Raw genomic sequence first — 15302 nt, 5'->3', positions numbered from 1 at the left:
GTTAAATACTCAGGTGTCTTTAGTAAATTAATTTATATATATGTATTTGTTTTATAGAATTACTGTTGGTCCTTAATTTTTCAGTTATCCTTGCATATTTCATTTCATTATTTGGTCTCTTGCTAAAACCTAGAATTACCTGAATTGAAAAGGGATAGTTTTTAATAGGCATCTAATTTGCATGCTATTTATAGGAAAACAATTCTTTTAGTATTAGAATTTTTTAAAGTTTGCTTTAGATTTTGACTTCTTAGAATGTCTTTATATGATGTATTTTTGCCTTTTAAAATTTTTATTATATATATTAACATATAATATAAAATTTACCATTTTAACAATTTAAAATTTCCCTGGCATTAGTTACATTCACAGTGTTGTGGGACCACCATCACTGTCTATCTCCAGAACGTTTTTGTTGTCCCAAACTTAGACTGTGTGCATTGAATAAGAATTTCTCGGTGCTCCCTTTTTCTAGTCCCTGGGAACTATCATTCTACTTCCTGTCTCTTAGTTTGATAGGTACTCTCTTTTGAGTGGATCACACATTTGTCCGTTTGTGTCTGGATTATTTTCACTTAGAATAATAATATTTTTAAGGTTCATCTCTATTACAGCATGTATCAGAACTTCAAGCGTTTTTAAGGCTGAATTACATTCCATTATATGGATGTGTGATATTTGGTTTGTTCATTCATCTGACAGTGGGCCTTTGGGGTTCCACTTTTTGGCTCCTGTGAGTAATGCTGCTGTGAACACGAGTGTGCAAACACCTGTTCACGTCCCTGCTTTCAGTTCTCTCGAGTATATACCCAGAAGTGGAATTGCTGCATCATGGTGATTCTGAGTAATTTTTTAGAGGAATACCAAACTTTTCCACAGTGGATGCACCATTTTACACTCCTGATAGCAATGCACAAGGATTCCTATTTCTCCATATCCTTGCCAACACTTCCTATTGAATGGTTTATGTGTTGTATTTTTATAGTGCTTGAAATTCAGCTGAGCCTCTTTGCTGATACTAAAGTTTTCTAGAGAGAAAGTGTTATAAAGGAATCTTAGATGTTATTTGTCCTGCAGCCTGTTTCCTTAGTGAGAAAGTAGAAATCCTGTGCCCCACCCTGGCTGCTTCATCCACTCTTAAGTAATCAGTGCCCTCAGGAGAAAGGGAGGTGGTGTGTGTTGAACTGTGATAAACTGCCTGGATTGTGAAGTGCACTACCTCTTGCTGTCATTGGGAAACTTTCTGGGTGACAGATAAATTTATTTTGGGAGGTGATGCTGACCTAATTTTATGGAAATAAAACTAGATGGAAAATTAGGAGATAGGTTCTGTATCTTACAGGGTAATAGGAGTTTGGGGCAAATAGAATACTTTTTTTTTTTTAAACAAATTTTATTTATTTAGTTTTTGGCTGCATCTTGTGGCATGCAGGATCTTAATCCCCAAGCAGGGGTGAAACCCATACCCCCTGCATTGGAAGATGCGGTCTTAGCTACTAGACCACCAGGCAAGTCCCTAGAATACTTGGTTTTTGAGTCTCTTACTTTTTCTCTATCGCAAGAAAACTGTAAATTAGGCAATTCATGGAGGACCCTCCCAGTTCTAAATATACATTGAGCCGGACACTGAGTTTCTAGCACTCACTTCCTTGATGCTTCTCTTTCCTAGGGATCATGGCCCAAGTAGCAGTGTCTACCCTGCCCGTCGAAGATGAGGAGTCCTCTGAGAGCAGGATGGTGGTGACGTTCCTCATGTCTGCTCTCGAGTCCATGGTGAGATGGCTCTGCAGTTGTGTAAAGTTTTCCATAGTTGGATAACATGGGGCTTGTGAAAATGATTGATTGGTTTTTGGAAAACGTATACTATGTCTTTTATTTGGAAAACGTATACTATGTCTTTTATTTTTAATATATACAGATTTTTTGCTTGACTAATAGTTAATGGGGTTAAGCCTTTCAAGTCAAACATTACTGCATACTATGTTTCAGAATGTTCTTTAACTTACCTGAATGTATAATTTTTTACATTTAATTTAAATTTTCAACCTCCTAATATCTTAGGCAATCCCTTGTTTTGCAAGCCTTAACTTTGAATTTAAGTGTGATATTTGAAGTTAGTCTGAGTGAGTTTGCATATTGTAGGGTGTTGCTGGGTGTCTTACTGTATCAGTGTGAAGAACATTTCCACAATTTTGGGCCTTAAGAGCATATTCACTATTTTACATCTGTTCTTTATTTTATTGTGCTTTGCATTCACAATTTTCTGAATTTGGTGACCTTCTACCAAATATGTAGTGTAACTTTATTTTTAAAAAAACTTATTTATACATAATTGCAAAATAATTATTTTGTTGTATTTCTGTATTACTATCATAGTACTATAATTTGCTTATCATGTTTTTATGAATATGTATGAGTTCATGAATTTGAAAACTATCAGACTTACGTATTTTCTGACACAATGAAATTATGTATTCTAAGCAGGAGGAGGCTGTGTACTTCCTGTCTTTAAGTATTATATATATATAATATAATATATATATATATAGCAGAATACTAGTGGAATCTCTTGTTTTTCCATTTGGGCATTTTCCCCCCTTCTTTCTACTACATAGGAATTTAAAAAATTATCTCCTTCAAGAAAGCAATTTTAGAGTGGTTAGTGACTGTATATACTATTACTGTCTGAATGTCACTTATTTCTCGCTTTTGGTCTTAAAAATCAGTCAACATTTGTGGCTGTCGTGTTAAATAATTTAGAGATTAAATCTACTCTGTTGATATTAAATCATTTTCTTTAACACGAATCTCTGCATAGCATGACATAAAGTTGCATAGGACCCATTCTCTTCCTTAGACTGTCTTCATAGTTTTCTCACCTTTGGCAGCGTTTATTTCCTCCTCACCAGCAGGAGTAAAAGTCTCTCCTGTTCCCAGTTGTGTTTTGTGAAGTATGGTAGATTATAGGTTGGCTTCATCCCTCTTCCTTTGGCCCATAGGCTTCTTTGGTCTAAATCCTTAGACAGTACAAGAATCTTGCTTTGCTGTTTCACCAACCCTTTGGTGACAGGGTTGTCCAACTAAGAGTGGATAGTGCAGCAAGAATGCACCCTCATCTATCACACGGTACGTAAATAATAGTTCCTTACAGGTGAGCAGCCAGGGTCCATCTCACAGAAATGTATATAACACAACTAGAGTACAGCAGTGTTCGTCATGCTGAGAAGGGTGTGGGCTCACCTCAAGGTCACAGTTTCTCTGCTGTGGCTTTATCACAGCTCAGAAGCTTTCTGATCATGAAAGTAGGTATGAAATGATTGATTACAGATACCATTTTAAAGCGATATTATGCAGGTGATTTCCATTTAAGAAATTAGAGGATGGTAGTGGTACAAATCAAAAACAGCTGGAGGAAGCTATAGTTTTCAACAAGTGATACTGAGAACATAGGCTGTTTGGGGGAAGAAAGTCTTTATTGTGTGTTAAGTTAAATTCTAGATGAGTTAAAATTTAAAGATAGTCAGGATTAAAAAACTAGGAGAAAATGTATGTAAATATGTATTTAATTCCGTAAACAACTTTTCTATGCCTAATATTAGTGAGGTACCTTTATGCATTAATAGAGAAACACTAATATAGTATAAAAATAAGTGAAAGATAAGCCAATTTACAGAAAACTGTCTAAAGTTCCATATTCTTTAATACCCTTTGATTTTGATGCTAATCATTGGATTATTGGGGGTTTTTTGTTTTGCGTTTGTTTTTTTGCTGTGGCTTGTGGGATAAGTCCCCAGCCAGGAATTAAACCTGAGCACCGAGTCCTAACCACTGGCCCACCTGGGAATTCCCTGGATTATTGATTATACTGAAGTATAATAATGGTTTATACTTTTTTAAAAAATGGTTCTGGGAAAGTTGCACAGTAACATTTGCTAGGATACTGAGAGTTAGCCCTTCTAGAAGTACAGATGGGAGGGGAGTGTCAACTGATGACCCTTCTTAGAAAGCAATTTTTAGTAGGTTTTGAGGACCTTAAAAGTTTTTACTTTTGAGTGTTTTTGGACTGTTGTTTCATGTCTCTGACTGTCTTCTAAGAAAGTCAGTCAAGATACACATAACTATTTTGTTCCCAGATGATATTTTCAGTGTTGTGTTTCAGAGTGATAATTGGAATCGGCAACATTTTCTATAAGGGAAGAATATTTAGTCTCTTAGGAATGTACTCAGTAGAAGTGTACCTTTCTGAATGGGTTTCCAGTGGTGTATACATGTGGAGATACTTGTGGAGGTGGGCGTTTGTGATGGGAGCTGTAGTGTGGCTTCTAGGTCCCCCTCCCCTGCAGGACGGCTGGCTCCTCTGTGTCAGAGGCTCCCTTGCCCAGGGTCCCCCTTCCTTGGGGGAGGCCCAAACCAGCTCCCGAGTTCGCTCTCGCTCTGCGGAACCCTGCCGCCCCTCACCGAGCAAGGTGGGGGTCACTGGGAGTGCTCGCCAGCAAGCCCGTGTCCACATCTGAGTCTGTCTCTTGGGTTTTTGACCTATAACAGGTTACAACCTTTTTTCATACAGATTCTGTGAAATTCTTAAAAATCAAGGTTGTAAACAATTTAGAAATAGCGGTCTCTTTAAAAAAAAAAAAAAATGCGAACTCTCTTCTAGATACGCTAACTTAAGGTCAGAAGCTAGAAACTACCTTATTCCAGATGAGGCATTAAGGCTGGTCAGGTGATAAGATTTTTTTATTCATCCAGCTGAAAGAGTGCTGTTAAATGTCTGTGTGTAACATAAGATTTACTATTTGTGTATTTTAGTGTAAAGAACTGGCCAAGTCCAAGGCGGAAGTGGCGTGCATCGCAGTGTATGAAACAGATGTGTTTGTTGTTGGAACCGAGAGAGGACGTGCTTTTGTCAACACTAGAAAGGACTTTCAGAAAGATTTTGTAAAATACTGTAAGTATTGTATTTTTATCTTCTGTATTCCATAAATATTTATATTTATGGAGAACACATTGTTTTCGCTTCTAAAGCTGAATGAGATTTATACCCCAAAAAAGACTTTTCTGAAGTCCATGGTGACGTCTCAGAATGCTCAAAGGAAATCACTGACGTAGTTACCTATAAGGGGAGAGATACTGAAGAGCTTAAGAAAAATAGTCACTGTGTATTGTACTGTGCTCCTTGCTTGACTCTGGCTTAGTGAAACACCTTAGAAAGTAGAGAAACGTCAGAGTGATTAAAATTTCTTAATTCAGATAAGCAAGCCTTGTCCCTGATAGATGTTTGATGTATTGGAGAAAAAAAAAGTTTTCCTCTGCATTAAGTTTGAGTAAGCATGAAGAAAGTTCCACAGGTCTTCCTGACCGACCCCTCAGTGGAGTCATCTTATCCTCTGTTCTCTGAGGTTTGCGATCCTCCAATCAGGAGTTCATCCAGGTAATGTGTTTATTTGACATTGGAACAAATGCATTAGAGAAATTTACTGTCGGGTGTTAAAAGCTAGAACCTCTCACAGTATGACAGTGTTCATATCTGTGTCTAACCTAACACTGTCCATAGCTTTTGTCTTTAAGATCCAAACTTAAATTTCCACTATCAAGTCAGATCCAATTCGTGATACATTAAGGCAGATAATGGGTGAATAAAAGTTCATTCTTAAGTCATTAATTTCAATTCTCAATTGTATTTTTAAAAACACATCTCTCCCCTCCACTGTACCCGCCACCCCCGGCCACCATTATCTTTTCAGCTTCCTGGTAGTAATCTGTTTAAATTTTTTCCCTCATTATTTCTTACCATTTTGAGGATTTTTAAGACTTGGATTCTGTTTGTGCATTTGAATTTATACTAATAATGTTGCTTTGATCACGTGTGTGCCAGTTGCCATCTGTCCCATGAATACTGCAGTCCCACTGGCAGCTGTGTGTACGTCCCTGTTCCCTATGTGCTTTGCTAATGGGCTTCTTCAGTGGTGAGAACTAAGCGTTAGGGGAATTGTCCTCGGTTGCAAATTATAGTCCCTGCCTGTTAGTATTCATACTTTTTTTATTACCAAAATGTTGATGCCACAGAGAATAATCTTCTGGTATATAATGCTTAAGTACCTCTTACTCCTATAAACTATTCTGCAGATAAGATCAATTGTCTCTGAAACCAAATCAATGGGTTTATGAGTCAGTTTAGAAATTCTTAGTAGAGAGTTCTAAGCTCTTTTCCAGGGTTTTGAAAGGCAGTATCCTATGGAAATAAAATAATGTGACTCACTTAGGTAATTAAAATTTTTCTAATAAAAAGTAAGGAGAACGCATCATTTGTCTTAGTGGATATATTTTAACCTGACATCTAAAACATTATCATTCAACATATATAATCAGTATAAAAATTATTTTTTTGTACACCTGTGCAAATCCTTTATTAAAGCAACAACCAAAATACCGGATGGCTCACATGGTTTTTTTTTTTGCTTTTTTGCCTCTATATCAACTTACATATTAATCATTTGTTTATACTTTTAAATTATTTTTAAAAGGTAAACATTTATAGCTCACAATCAACAGAGTGACATTTCCACCAGATATATTTTTCCATCCTATTTCCTGGTTTTAACAAAGGACATCCAGAACCAGGGGCACAGCACATCAAACTTAAGTGCCAGCACCTTCTGTGAGCAGCACTAGGTCGTCTGAGAGATACACTGAAGGTTTACATTTTTCATTAAATAAAAATAATTTATGCCAGAATATTCTTAGACCTGTTTGCTTTCTGTTTCTGCATTCTCTGTGAGCTTCAATTTTGATGGTGGCATTCTGAGAATTAGACCCCTTACAAATGAAATCTCTCTAAAAAAATCTCAATTAAAGTTCATTATCACCATCATATGATATTTTCTTGTATAATAGACACTCAGTCCTTCAGAAAGCATACTAAGCAATTGTTTTATTCGCTCTTCTCCCCCACCACTAATTTGTTTAATCCAAATCTTGTTAATCACTGTAGAAACGCTATAAGTCATTAGGAAGATGAACTTTGTTATCTCCTAGAGGATTTTAAAATGAATAGGTGAATGTGAAAATGACTAGTACCTTGAAGGATGGGTGGTTGTTTAGTTGCTAAGTTGTGTCTGACTCTCTGCAATCACATGGACTGTAGCTTGCCAGGCTTCTCTCTCTATGGGATTTCACAGACAAGAATACTGGAGTGGGTTTCCATTTCCTTCTTCAAAAAATTATTAATGGGGTATTTTGCATACAATTTTTTGTACTAAATCTTCAAAATCCAGGCTATATTATAAATTTACAACACATCTTAATTTGGACTGTGTACATTTCAAGTGCTAAGTAGCCACACGTCAAGTGTCTGTAGAGGCTTTTGTGTTAGACTTGGCAACAAGAATGATTTTTGTGGTGATAATCTTCCCATGTTAAATTTGTAGTTACTCTAAAGTATTTTTTCATTTTAAAATTGCTAGTATCTAATTTTTACTTGGTAGAATTGTCACCTATAGTTGCTCTTGTTTCAGAGATGATCTCTGTTTCTTATAATTTCCATTCATTTGTCTTTTAGGTTCTTATTTTTAAAGTTCCTCCTCCTCCCTTTCGTTTCTGTCAAATCATAAGTGTTAGCATTTGGAAAAAATATTCTTAGCAAAAATCAAATATTAAGATAATGGATATGGACCTTTTATGGTGTTAATATTTTATAGGTGTTGAAGAAGAAGAAAAGGCTGCAGAGATGCATAAAATGAAATCTACAACCCAGGCAAATCGGATGAGTGTCGATGCTGTAGAGATTGAAACACTGAGAAAAACAGTTGAGGACTATTTCTGCTTTTGCTATGGTAGGGTTATATACTTGAATTGCCTAAAAAATATGTTATATAGTTGGCTTTTCTAAAGGGCAGATCAAGTAATTGACTTAACAATCACGTAACACACTTTGACAATTGAATGAGTTGATTCCTAGATACTGGGTTAACATTATGAATGACCTTTCTTTAGCTCTTAGAGTTGTTTTTTTGTTTTTTAATGCAGTTTTAGGTTCACAGCACAATTAGAGAGGAGGGTGTAGAGATTCCCTGTCTACCCCTTGCCTCTTACACATGCATAACTTCACCACTATCCGCATCCCCCACCAGAGAACCTGCAGTGACACAGCATAATGACCTGAAAACTGCTGTTTATTTTTGACAAGTGTGCTGATCTCAACAAGTCCCTGGGAAAAAAGCACTTTTCGTTAGTCTAGTTATGCAATATATAGCTCTTTTTAGGGAAAGAAGAAAGAGGGGGAAGATACAGGTTACACTATGAAGTTGTAGGTAAAGCTCAACTCTGGGGACTGGAGTTTCCAGCATGTGTGGGCCCCCTGTCTGATACCCGCAGACAGCCGAGAGGATATGTTTGTTTGTGAATATAGGGGTGTGTTTACCTAATAAGGTTTCATTGAGAATATTTGCCCCAAATTGCCTTGTGTTTTATGGTAACAGTAGGATTCGTCAGGGTTCCATGTTCTGAGGCTGAATTGTATATGAAAAGATTGTATTATACCAGAGTGGGCCATTGCTCCTTTCCTTTTGTGTGAATTTTAGGTGTGTATTTTATCAGTATATACTTTCCATTTTGGCCTTTTGAATTCGTTTCAGGTTTAGACTACTGCTAACATAGGAATAGGGCCCTCTAGTATTTGAAAGTAGTTTTGAAATCAAATATTGCAAAAGCACGAATGCGGGGGAGTTCCCTGGTGGTCTAGTGGTTAGGGTTTTGGGCTTTTCACTGACGTGACCTGGATTCAATCCCTGATTGGGGAACTGAGATTCTGCAAGCGACATGGCAAAAAAAAAAACACAAAAACAAAAAGAAGAAAACCTACTAATGCCATTTATTGAACCATGATAACTGATCATGGTTAAGTTTTTCAGATCTTACCATTTAATGATTACTGTCTTTCTGCCTTTTCCATATCTCTTAACCTCAGGGAAAGCTTTAGGCAAGTCAACAGTGGTACCTGTTCCATATGAAAAGATGCTCCGAGATCAGTCGGCCGTGGTGGTGCAGGGGCTTCCAGAAGGAGTAGCCTTCAAACACCCTGAAAACTATGATCTCGCAACCCTGAAGTGGATTTTGGAGAACAAAGCAGGGATTTCATTTATCATTAAAAGGTGAAGTACTTCCTCCCTTGCCCTCAATAGTTTTTCAAATAAAGTTGAATATTCACCTTAAGTTAAATATGTTTTTATTATTGTTTACCATAGAAACCATTTAAATTTATGCTTTTTGATAACTTTTTGTGTTTACATGTAATATTTTGTTCTGTTTTACTGCAGACCTTTCCTAGAGCCAAAGAAGCACCTAGGTAAGTGATTGCTTTGCTTACATAATAACAGGACTGATTACTAAATCTGTTGTGTCAAAATTTAATGTATTGTAATGATGTCTCCTTTATTTTCTTTGAGAATATGATGTAAGACATTTTGGAGTGGAATGGTACATGTTTATATAAACCAGTGAAAAGTCTATTGAGCTGAAAAACCAGAGACTTACTGTGTTCAGCTCGGCTGCTTGCTTTAAGATGTATTCAAGACTTTGTGTTTGCAGGGTGTAAGGATCTGCCCTCATACCCCAGAATTCTGAGGGGTTTAATTTATATAGTATCCACTGAGCCGCCAGAGAGATGGAGCACAGGATTGGGTGGGGTGGGGATGCACAGCGTGTGTGTAAGCATTAAAGGTTTCCAGTGCTGGTGTCTAAGGGTGGAGTCGTCACAAGAGGAGCTCGATGGACACACCCTGGAGGAACCGATAGCGGAGGTTCCAGGGAGGAAGCCCAGGAAGGAGTTTACGAGGCAGAGGGAATTAAGATGGGCCATTGAAGAATGAACAGGTTTTCAACAGGACTTCCTTCTGGGAAGTCCAGACATTCTCTTTGAAGGGAAAAGGGGGATTATTTAAAAGGCTAGCACCCCTTTGAGACTTGTAAAAGAAAATAATCACTGTCATTGGCAACTTCTAAGCAATGTAAATGTGAAAGGACATGATAACATATGGATACCCAAGCATGTATTGTTTTCTGATTGGTAACCTCTGTTATTCTCACCCCGATGAAAAGATTAATTTTTTAGAAGCTTTCTTGGGGTATCGTTGACATGCCATAAATAAAGTTGACCTGTCTAAAGTATACAGTCCATATGGTATATGGAACGGCTTTGGCAGTTTGGTTAGTTGACCCTGTTTATTTCTGGACTTTCCACAGAGTGAATCGTGTTGTATGTAAATCAAGACAGTTGACTTCTCAGTCTGAATGTTTTTTATTTTTTAGTCTTGTTGCTCTGGCAAGGATGTTCAGTTCACTATTGAGAAGAACATGGCTGTAGCAGACACCACCTCATTCTCCATACTAGGCGGAAGACATTCGAGCTTTCACTGTTGAGTTAGCTGTGGGTTTTTGTATGTGTCCTTTTTGAGATTGAGAAAGTATAGACTTGATTTTCATGTTTCAGTTAAAATTCATTTTTTCTTGATCAACATTTTTTTACCCTGATGTATTGCAAATTAGCCATAGTTTGCCATTTGTATTTTATGAAGTCTGTGATTCTAGAAACATGTTCTGAAACATTGAGGCCTAGTGGTTAGTTAAAGAATATTTCTATAGAGTATTTATAATAATGAGTTGTCCAAGTGGGTGACTTTGTATGGCTCAGCTCTTTTGCCATATTGACTTCCAAAGTAATTGAAAAGTTGCAATTATAATGGGATTGCATTTTCCAGTGTAAAAACTTTTAACAGGCTTATTGAAATATGATTGACATACAGTAAACTACACATATTTAAAGTGTATGGTTTGCTAAGCTTCCGCACATGTATATGCTGTGAAAACTGTCATTGCAATCAGGATAATGAAACCTGTCTCACCCCCACACTTCCTCACACCCCTTCGTAATTCCTCTCCTCCTCTGCCTTGTCCCCAGACTGTCACTCATGTTGTCAGCAGAGATTTCCTATATTTTTTTATGGAAATGGAATCTTAGAGTATGTACTCTTTTTTGTTTGTTTGGCTTCTTGCTTTGCGATTTTCCTACATTTCATGTATCAACAGTTACTATTTTTTTTTTATTACTGATTAGTATTCTACTGTACAGATACTCCCAATTTGTTTACTGATTCACTTGCCCATGAACATGTGGGTTTCCATTTCTTGGCTTTTATAAAGAAAGCCACTATGATATTTGAGTGCAAGTTTTTATGTGGACATTGTTTTCATGTCTCCTGGGTAGATAACTTAAAGGGAATGGTGAGATCATAACAATAGTTAGTTATATATTTACCTTTTTAAGACACTGCCAAAGTGGCTTTCAGTGTGGTGGTTTTGGTTTACATTCCCACCAGCAGTGTGAACTGTAGTTGTTCTGCAACTTTGTCAGCATTTGATGGAGTCAGTCTTGTTCTTTTTTCCTGTTTTTTTATTTTTGCAGTCATAGAATTCACGGTTTTATGGTGTGTAAGTCAGTGGGTTGCAGTATGTATACAAGATGTACAGCTATCACCCTGTCTCATCATCCTAGGAAGGATCTTGTACCTGTTAGCAGTCATTGTCGTCCAGTTCTTCTGAGTCAGATGTACTCATGCTGGATCTTAGTTCCCCAACCAGGGATTGAACCTGTGCCCATTGTAGTCGAAGTGCAGAGTCTTACCCTATGGACCACCAGGAAAGTCCCCAGATCTACTCCTAATAGAAATCTGACTTGCTTTATACATCAGTATTGTCTTATTCAGTAATAGTATATTGGTGTACTTATTTCACTGATAAAAATAGGAGCTTTCCCATTAATGGGAGGTTTGTGGAGGGTTGAGGGGCTAAAAGCTGTTAGATGATTATCATCCCTAAATATCTTCCTTAGAGAATGAAGGACGCTCTTTCAAACTAACAGCAGTACTCATTTGAATGATCCTGAACTGTGAACTCCCTTTCCCCTGTTCATTCTGTTAGGACCTTTGGAAGCATAGTCATACTTCATATTGGTGTTGGAAAAATCTAAATCTTAATTTCTTTTTTTGTACCTAGGTGGTCGTGTGATGGTTACAGATGCTGAAAGGTCAATGCTATCTCCAAGTGGAAGGTAAAGCATATTTCATTAGTACTAATAAATCTCCATACTTCAGCAAGTTTTAGTGTTTAGATTATTGATGTATTAGAATATTAAAAAGGCCTGTGTTTGAACCCTTTGGAGGGCCTGTGAAAATGTGCTTTTTGACTTAGTAGTTATGAATGGCAGTAGTTAACCTGAATGAAGCTGGTGTGATTAGTCTGGTGACCACACTGTGAATAGGAGGACCTTCTAGTAAGACCATGTTGTTTTATTTTACTTTTCCCTTCGAAAATGTTGGTTGGAATTAGATTTCTAAATTCAGTTGACAGGTCATTGATGCAGGAAACAAGTATGTGAATTTTAAAATGAGTCACTTTTGCACTGACTGGGTCAGGTGAGTGTTTGTCCTGTGAGATCAGGGCATTTGAGCGCTGTGTGTAAGTGGCCCTCATTGTGCAGAGCTTCATCAGGGCTCCTTTTCCTTTCAGCTGTGGCCCCGTCAAAGTGAAAACTGAACCCACAGAAGATTCTGGTATGTACCAGTGCTTTTAGAATCACTTGTGAAATGTAAGTAAAGAAGACTTTCCCTTAATTTAGAAGCTTGTATTTGGACTCATTACTTACTGCTTTGATGTGAAGTAGAACAAATTTATTCCAAAAGGTGACATTATTCGTTAATATTACTGCTGCTGCTTGTTCATGATTTGAGGAACAGCTTCTAAAACCTTGCAGCATATATAAATAGTTCACACTTGGATATTGTTCCATTGTATGGGATATACTACTCTTTCTTTATCCATTCACCATTTAATGGACATTTGAGTTCTTGCCAGTTTTGGTAATTTTGACTAACAATATGAACAGCTGTATATGTGTCTGGGCGGAGATGTGTCTTCATTACCTTTTTTTAGTAGATTCAGAGGAGTGAATTGTGGTTCTTTGCTTCACTTTTTAAGCTACTGACAGAATTGTTTTCCTTAGTGACTGTATCATTTTATGTTCTCGGCAGCAGCGTGTGAGGGTTTGGGTTTCCATCGCTTGACCAACGCTTGTTATTGCCTCTCTTTTTTGTTTTATTGCAATTCTAGTGTTTTCTTGTCTGTCTGCTTTTTCCCTCACTCCCTTCTTTTCTTTTGCTAAGAAATCACATGTTGGTGCTAGATGTTACTGCTGCAGTTGGGATGTCATTTCTTCTAAGTAGGCAAAGCTGGAGTATCTGTTGATGTGTATTTGTATTTACATACATATGTTTATCCATTTCCATCTATGATTTTTCATGCTCATATCTTCAGTTCCACTCTTGGACACCCCAGGGTTTTTTTTTTTTTTTCTTTTCTTCCTTTCCTGGAGAACTTTCTGAGTCGTGGAAACCTTGTTTAGCATGTTTACACGTTTCATTCCGCACAGGCCTCACTGCAGCCTCTTTGTCTCGCTGACCCTTTGACACTGCCGTTGGGCTGGCACCGCTGATGCTTGTCCCTCATTGTCCTCAGTCTCCCAGGCCCGTCACTCAGCTTCTTCTGCCCCTCATAAATAAATAGTCTGCTTCTGCCACCTTGCTTTGGGCAATTGAAACTCCCTGGTGCAGCTGCATATCTTGGTCAGAGCAATCGAATGGCATTTGAAATGAATTGTTGAGGTTAGGAGAAGAGTGTGTGTGTGTGAGAGAGAGAGACAATGAATGAGAATTTTTATGTATGTTATTTTTAGAGGGGTCTGCAAGAAAGGCAGTGTTGAATTCTCCTTATTGGGAATAAGTATTTGAGCTTGTCACACAGTTTGTTTCACAGAAGCATTTTTCTTTCCTTCTTTTCTTTCATGTCACAGGAAATCTCGGTTTAGTTTTTAGTTTATTGTGCTGAAATCACCATTTTGTAATCTTCTTCCCTTTATTTATATATTTGTCTCCTGAATAATTTGGATCCAAAAATAGACATGCTGATTTGAGAAAAAATCATATTTTTTTAACCATCTTAATTGTAGATTTAATAGTACACATAGCGGTTTATTTATAAGGGTTTTTTTTCATGGGTTTATTTTTTTTCTGCCTTACACTTTGTTTTTGAATATGTGGGGAAAATACCTTTTCTTAAGAACTCACTAAAGAATTTGTTGAGAATCTTTTGTAAAATTGTTGATAAAATTGAAGTATAATATATGTGAAATAAAAGTGTATATATGGCCAATGAATAAAAATGCCTGTGACCTAACCCTCAATGGGATACAGAATATTAATAACACCCCAAGAAGGGTCTCTCCTTCTCCCCTCTCATTACTCTTCTCTGAAAGTCAACTGTTTGCTTAAGTGTGTTTTTTTAACCTAAGGCTCATATGCATTTTAATTTTTTTCAGCTTTCTTGAGGTATAATTGACATTACTTGAATTTTAACAACATAGATTTCTTTTGTCTAATTTTGACCTTCCTCTACATGGAATTGTACAATACACACTCATTTATATCTGGCCACAAAGATCTACTTCAAATTATTTATCCTCATTTTGGGCAAAATGTTATGCTAAAAGGTATGATTTGTTACCCTTATTAATAAAAGGACATGTTAGGAGGGAAAAAAATCAAGTGTATCTCATTAAAATCATTAAGAAGTATGCCATCTTTACTGTAGAATATTGGGTCATTAAAATTGATGTACAGGTGATTTTCATTGATTTATAAAAATATTTTTAACTATGAGTGAAAGCAGTGTGACTAATTTTCTTTAATTGTAACGATAACTTGATGGAGGACAGATTTAGCTTTAAATAATCCCAGAATGTTAGTAGTGTGATTAAAACTTTGTCTTAGTTGGGTTTTAGGTTATTTTTGTCCCCGTGACACCTTGCAAGCTTTTGTCTTTTGGAAACCTTTAAAATATGAATTGAATGCATTATTTTGCATTAATAGCAGAGCACAAGGGACTTCCCTATACAATCTGAATGCCTCAGAGTATAGTTATATAATTTAATTTGCTTTTATAGGCATTTCTCTGGAAATGGCAGCTGTGACAGTGAAGGAAGAATCTGAAGATCCTGATTACTATCAATATAACATTCAAGGTAGTACTATTTAATAAAGTTTTTCTTTACAGAAATTATTGGTGGTTATAATTAAAATTTGTTAATTGCCTGAATTTCTTAGATATTGTTTTATTGATTGGTCCTTTGGTCCTTGACTAGCAGGTGTACTTGTAATTTCTCATTGGAATAAAATTGATTTCAAAATGGGACACTG

The 15302-nt window shown here is 36.7% G+C and overlaps 1 protein-coding gene across 7 annotated transcripts in view; it reads left to right on the top strand.

The window, feature by feature from the left end:
- Positions 1 to 15302, top strand: part of GTF2I (general transcription factor IIi) — an 81224-nt gene that overhangs the window by 16901 nt on the left and 49021 nt on the right. For all 7 annotated transcript variants that reach the window (XM_061153389.1, XR_009694477.1, XM_061153388.1 and 4 more), the window contains 8 exons: positions 1670 to 1773; positions 4810 to 4948; positions 7698 to 7832; positions 8966 to 9149; positions 9315 to 9343; positions 12049 to 12103; positions 12562 to 12605; positions 15050 to 15127. In XM_061153389.1, the coding sequence (XP_061009372.1) occupies positions 1675 to 1773; positions 4810 to 4948; positions 7698 to 7832; positions 8966 to 9149; positions 9315 to 9343; positions 12049 to 12103; positions 12562 to 12605; positions 15050 to 15127 (763 nt within the window). In that variant the 5' untranslated portion in view covers positions 1670 to 1674. Of the gene's footprint in view, positions 1 to 1669; positions 1774 to 4809; positions 4949 to 7697; positions 7833 to 8965; positions 9150 to 9314; positions 9344 to 12048; positions 12104 to 12561; positions 12606 to 15049; positions 15128 to 15302 lie in introns of those variants that run through there.

Source organism: Dama dama, chromosome 10 (assembly GCF_033118175.1).
Source record: "Dama dama isolate Ldn47 chromosome 10, ASM3311817v1, whole genome shotgun sequence".
In the NCBI taxonomy this organism is placed as follows: Eukaryota; Metazoa; Chordata; class Mammalia; order Artiodactyla; family Cervidae; genus Dama; species Dama dama.
Note: the sequence above shows the minus strand (reverse complement) of the source record. Positions and strands in the feature narration are given on the sequence as shown.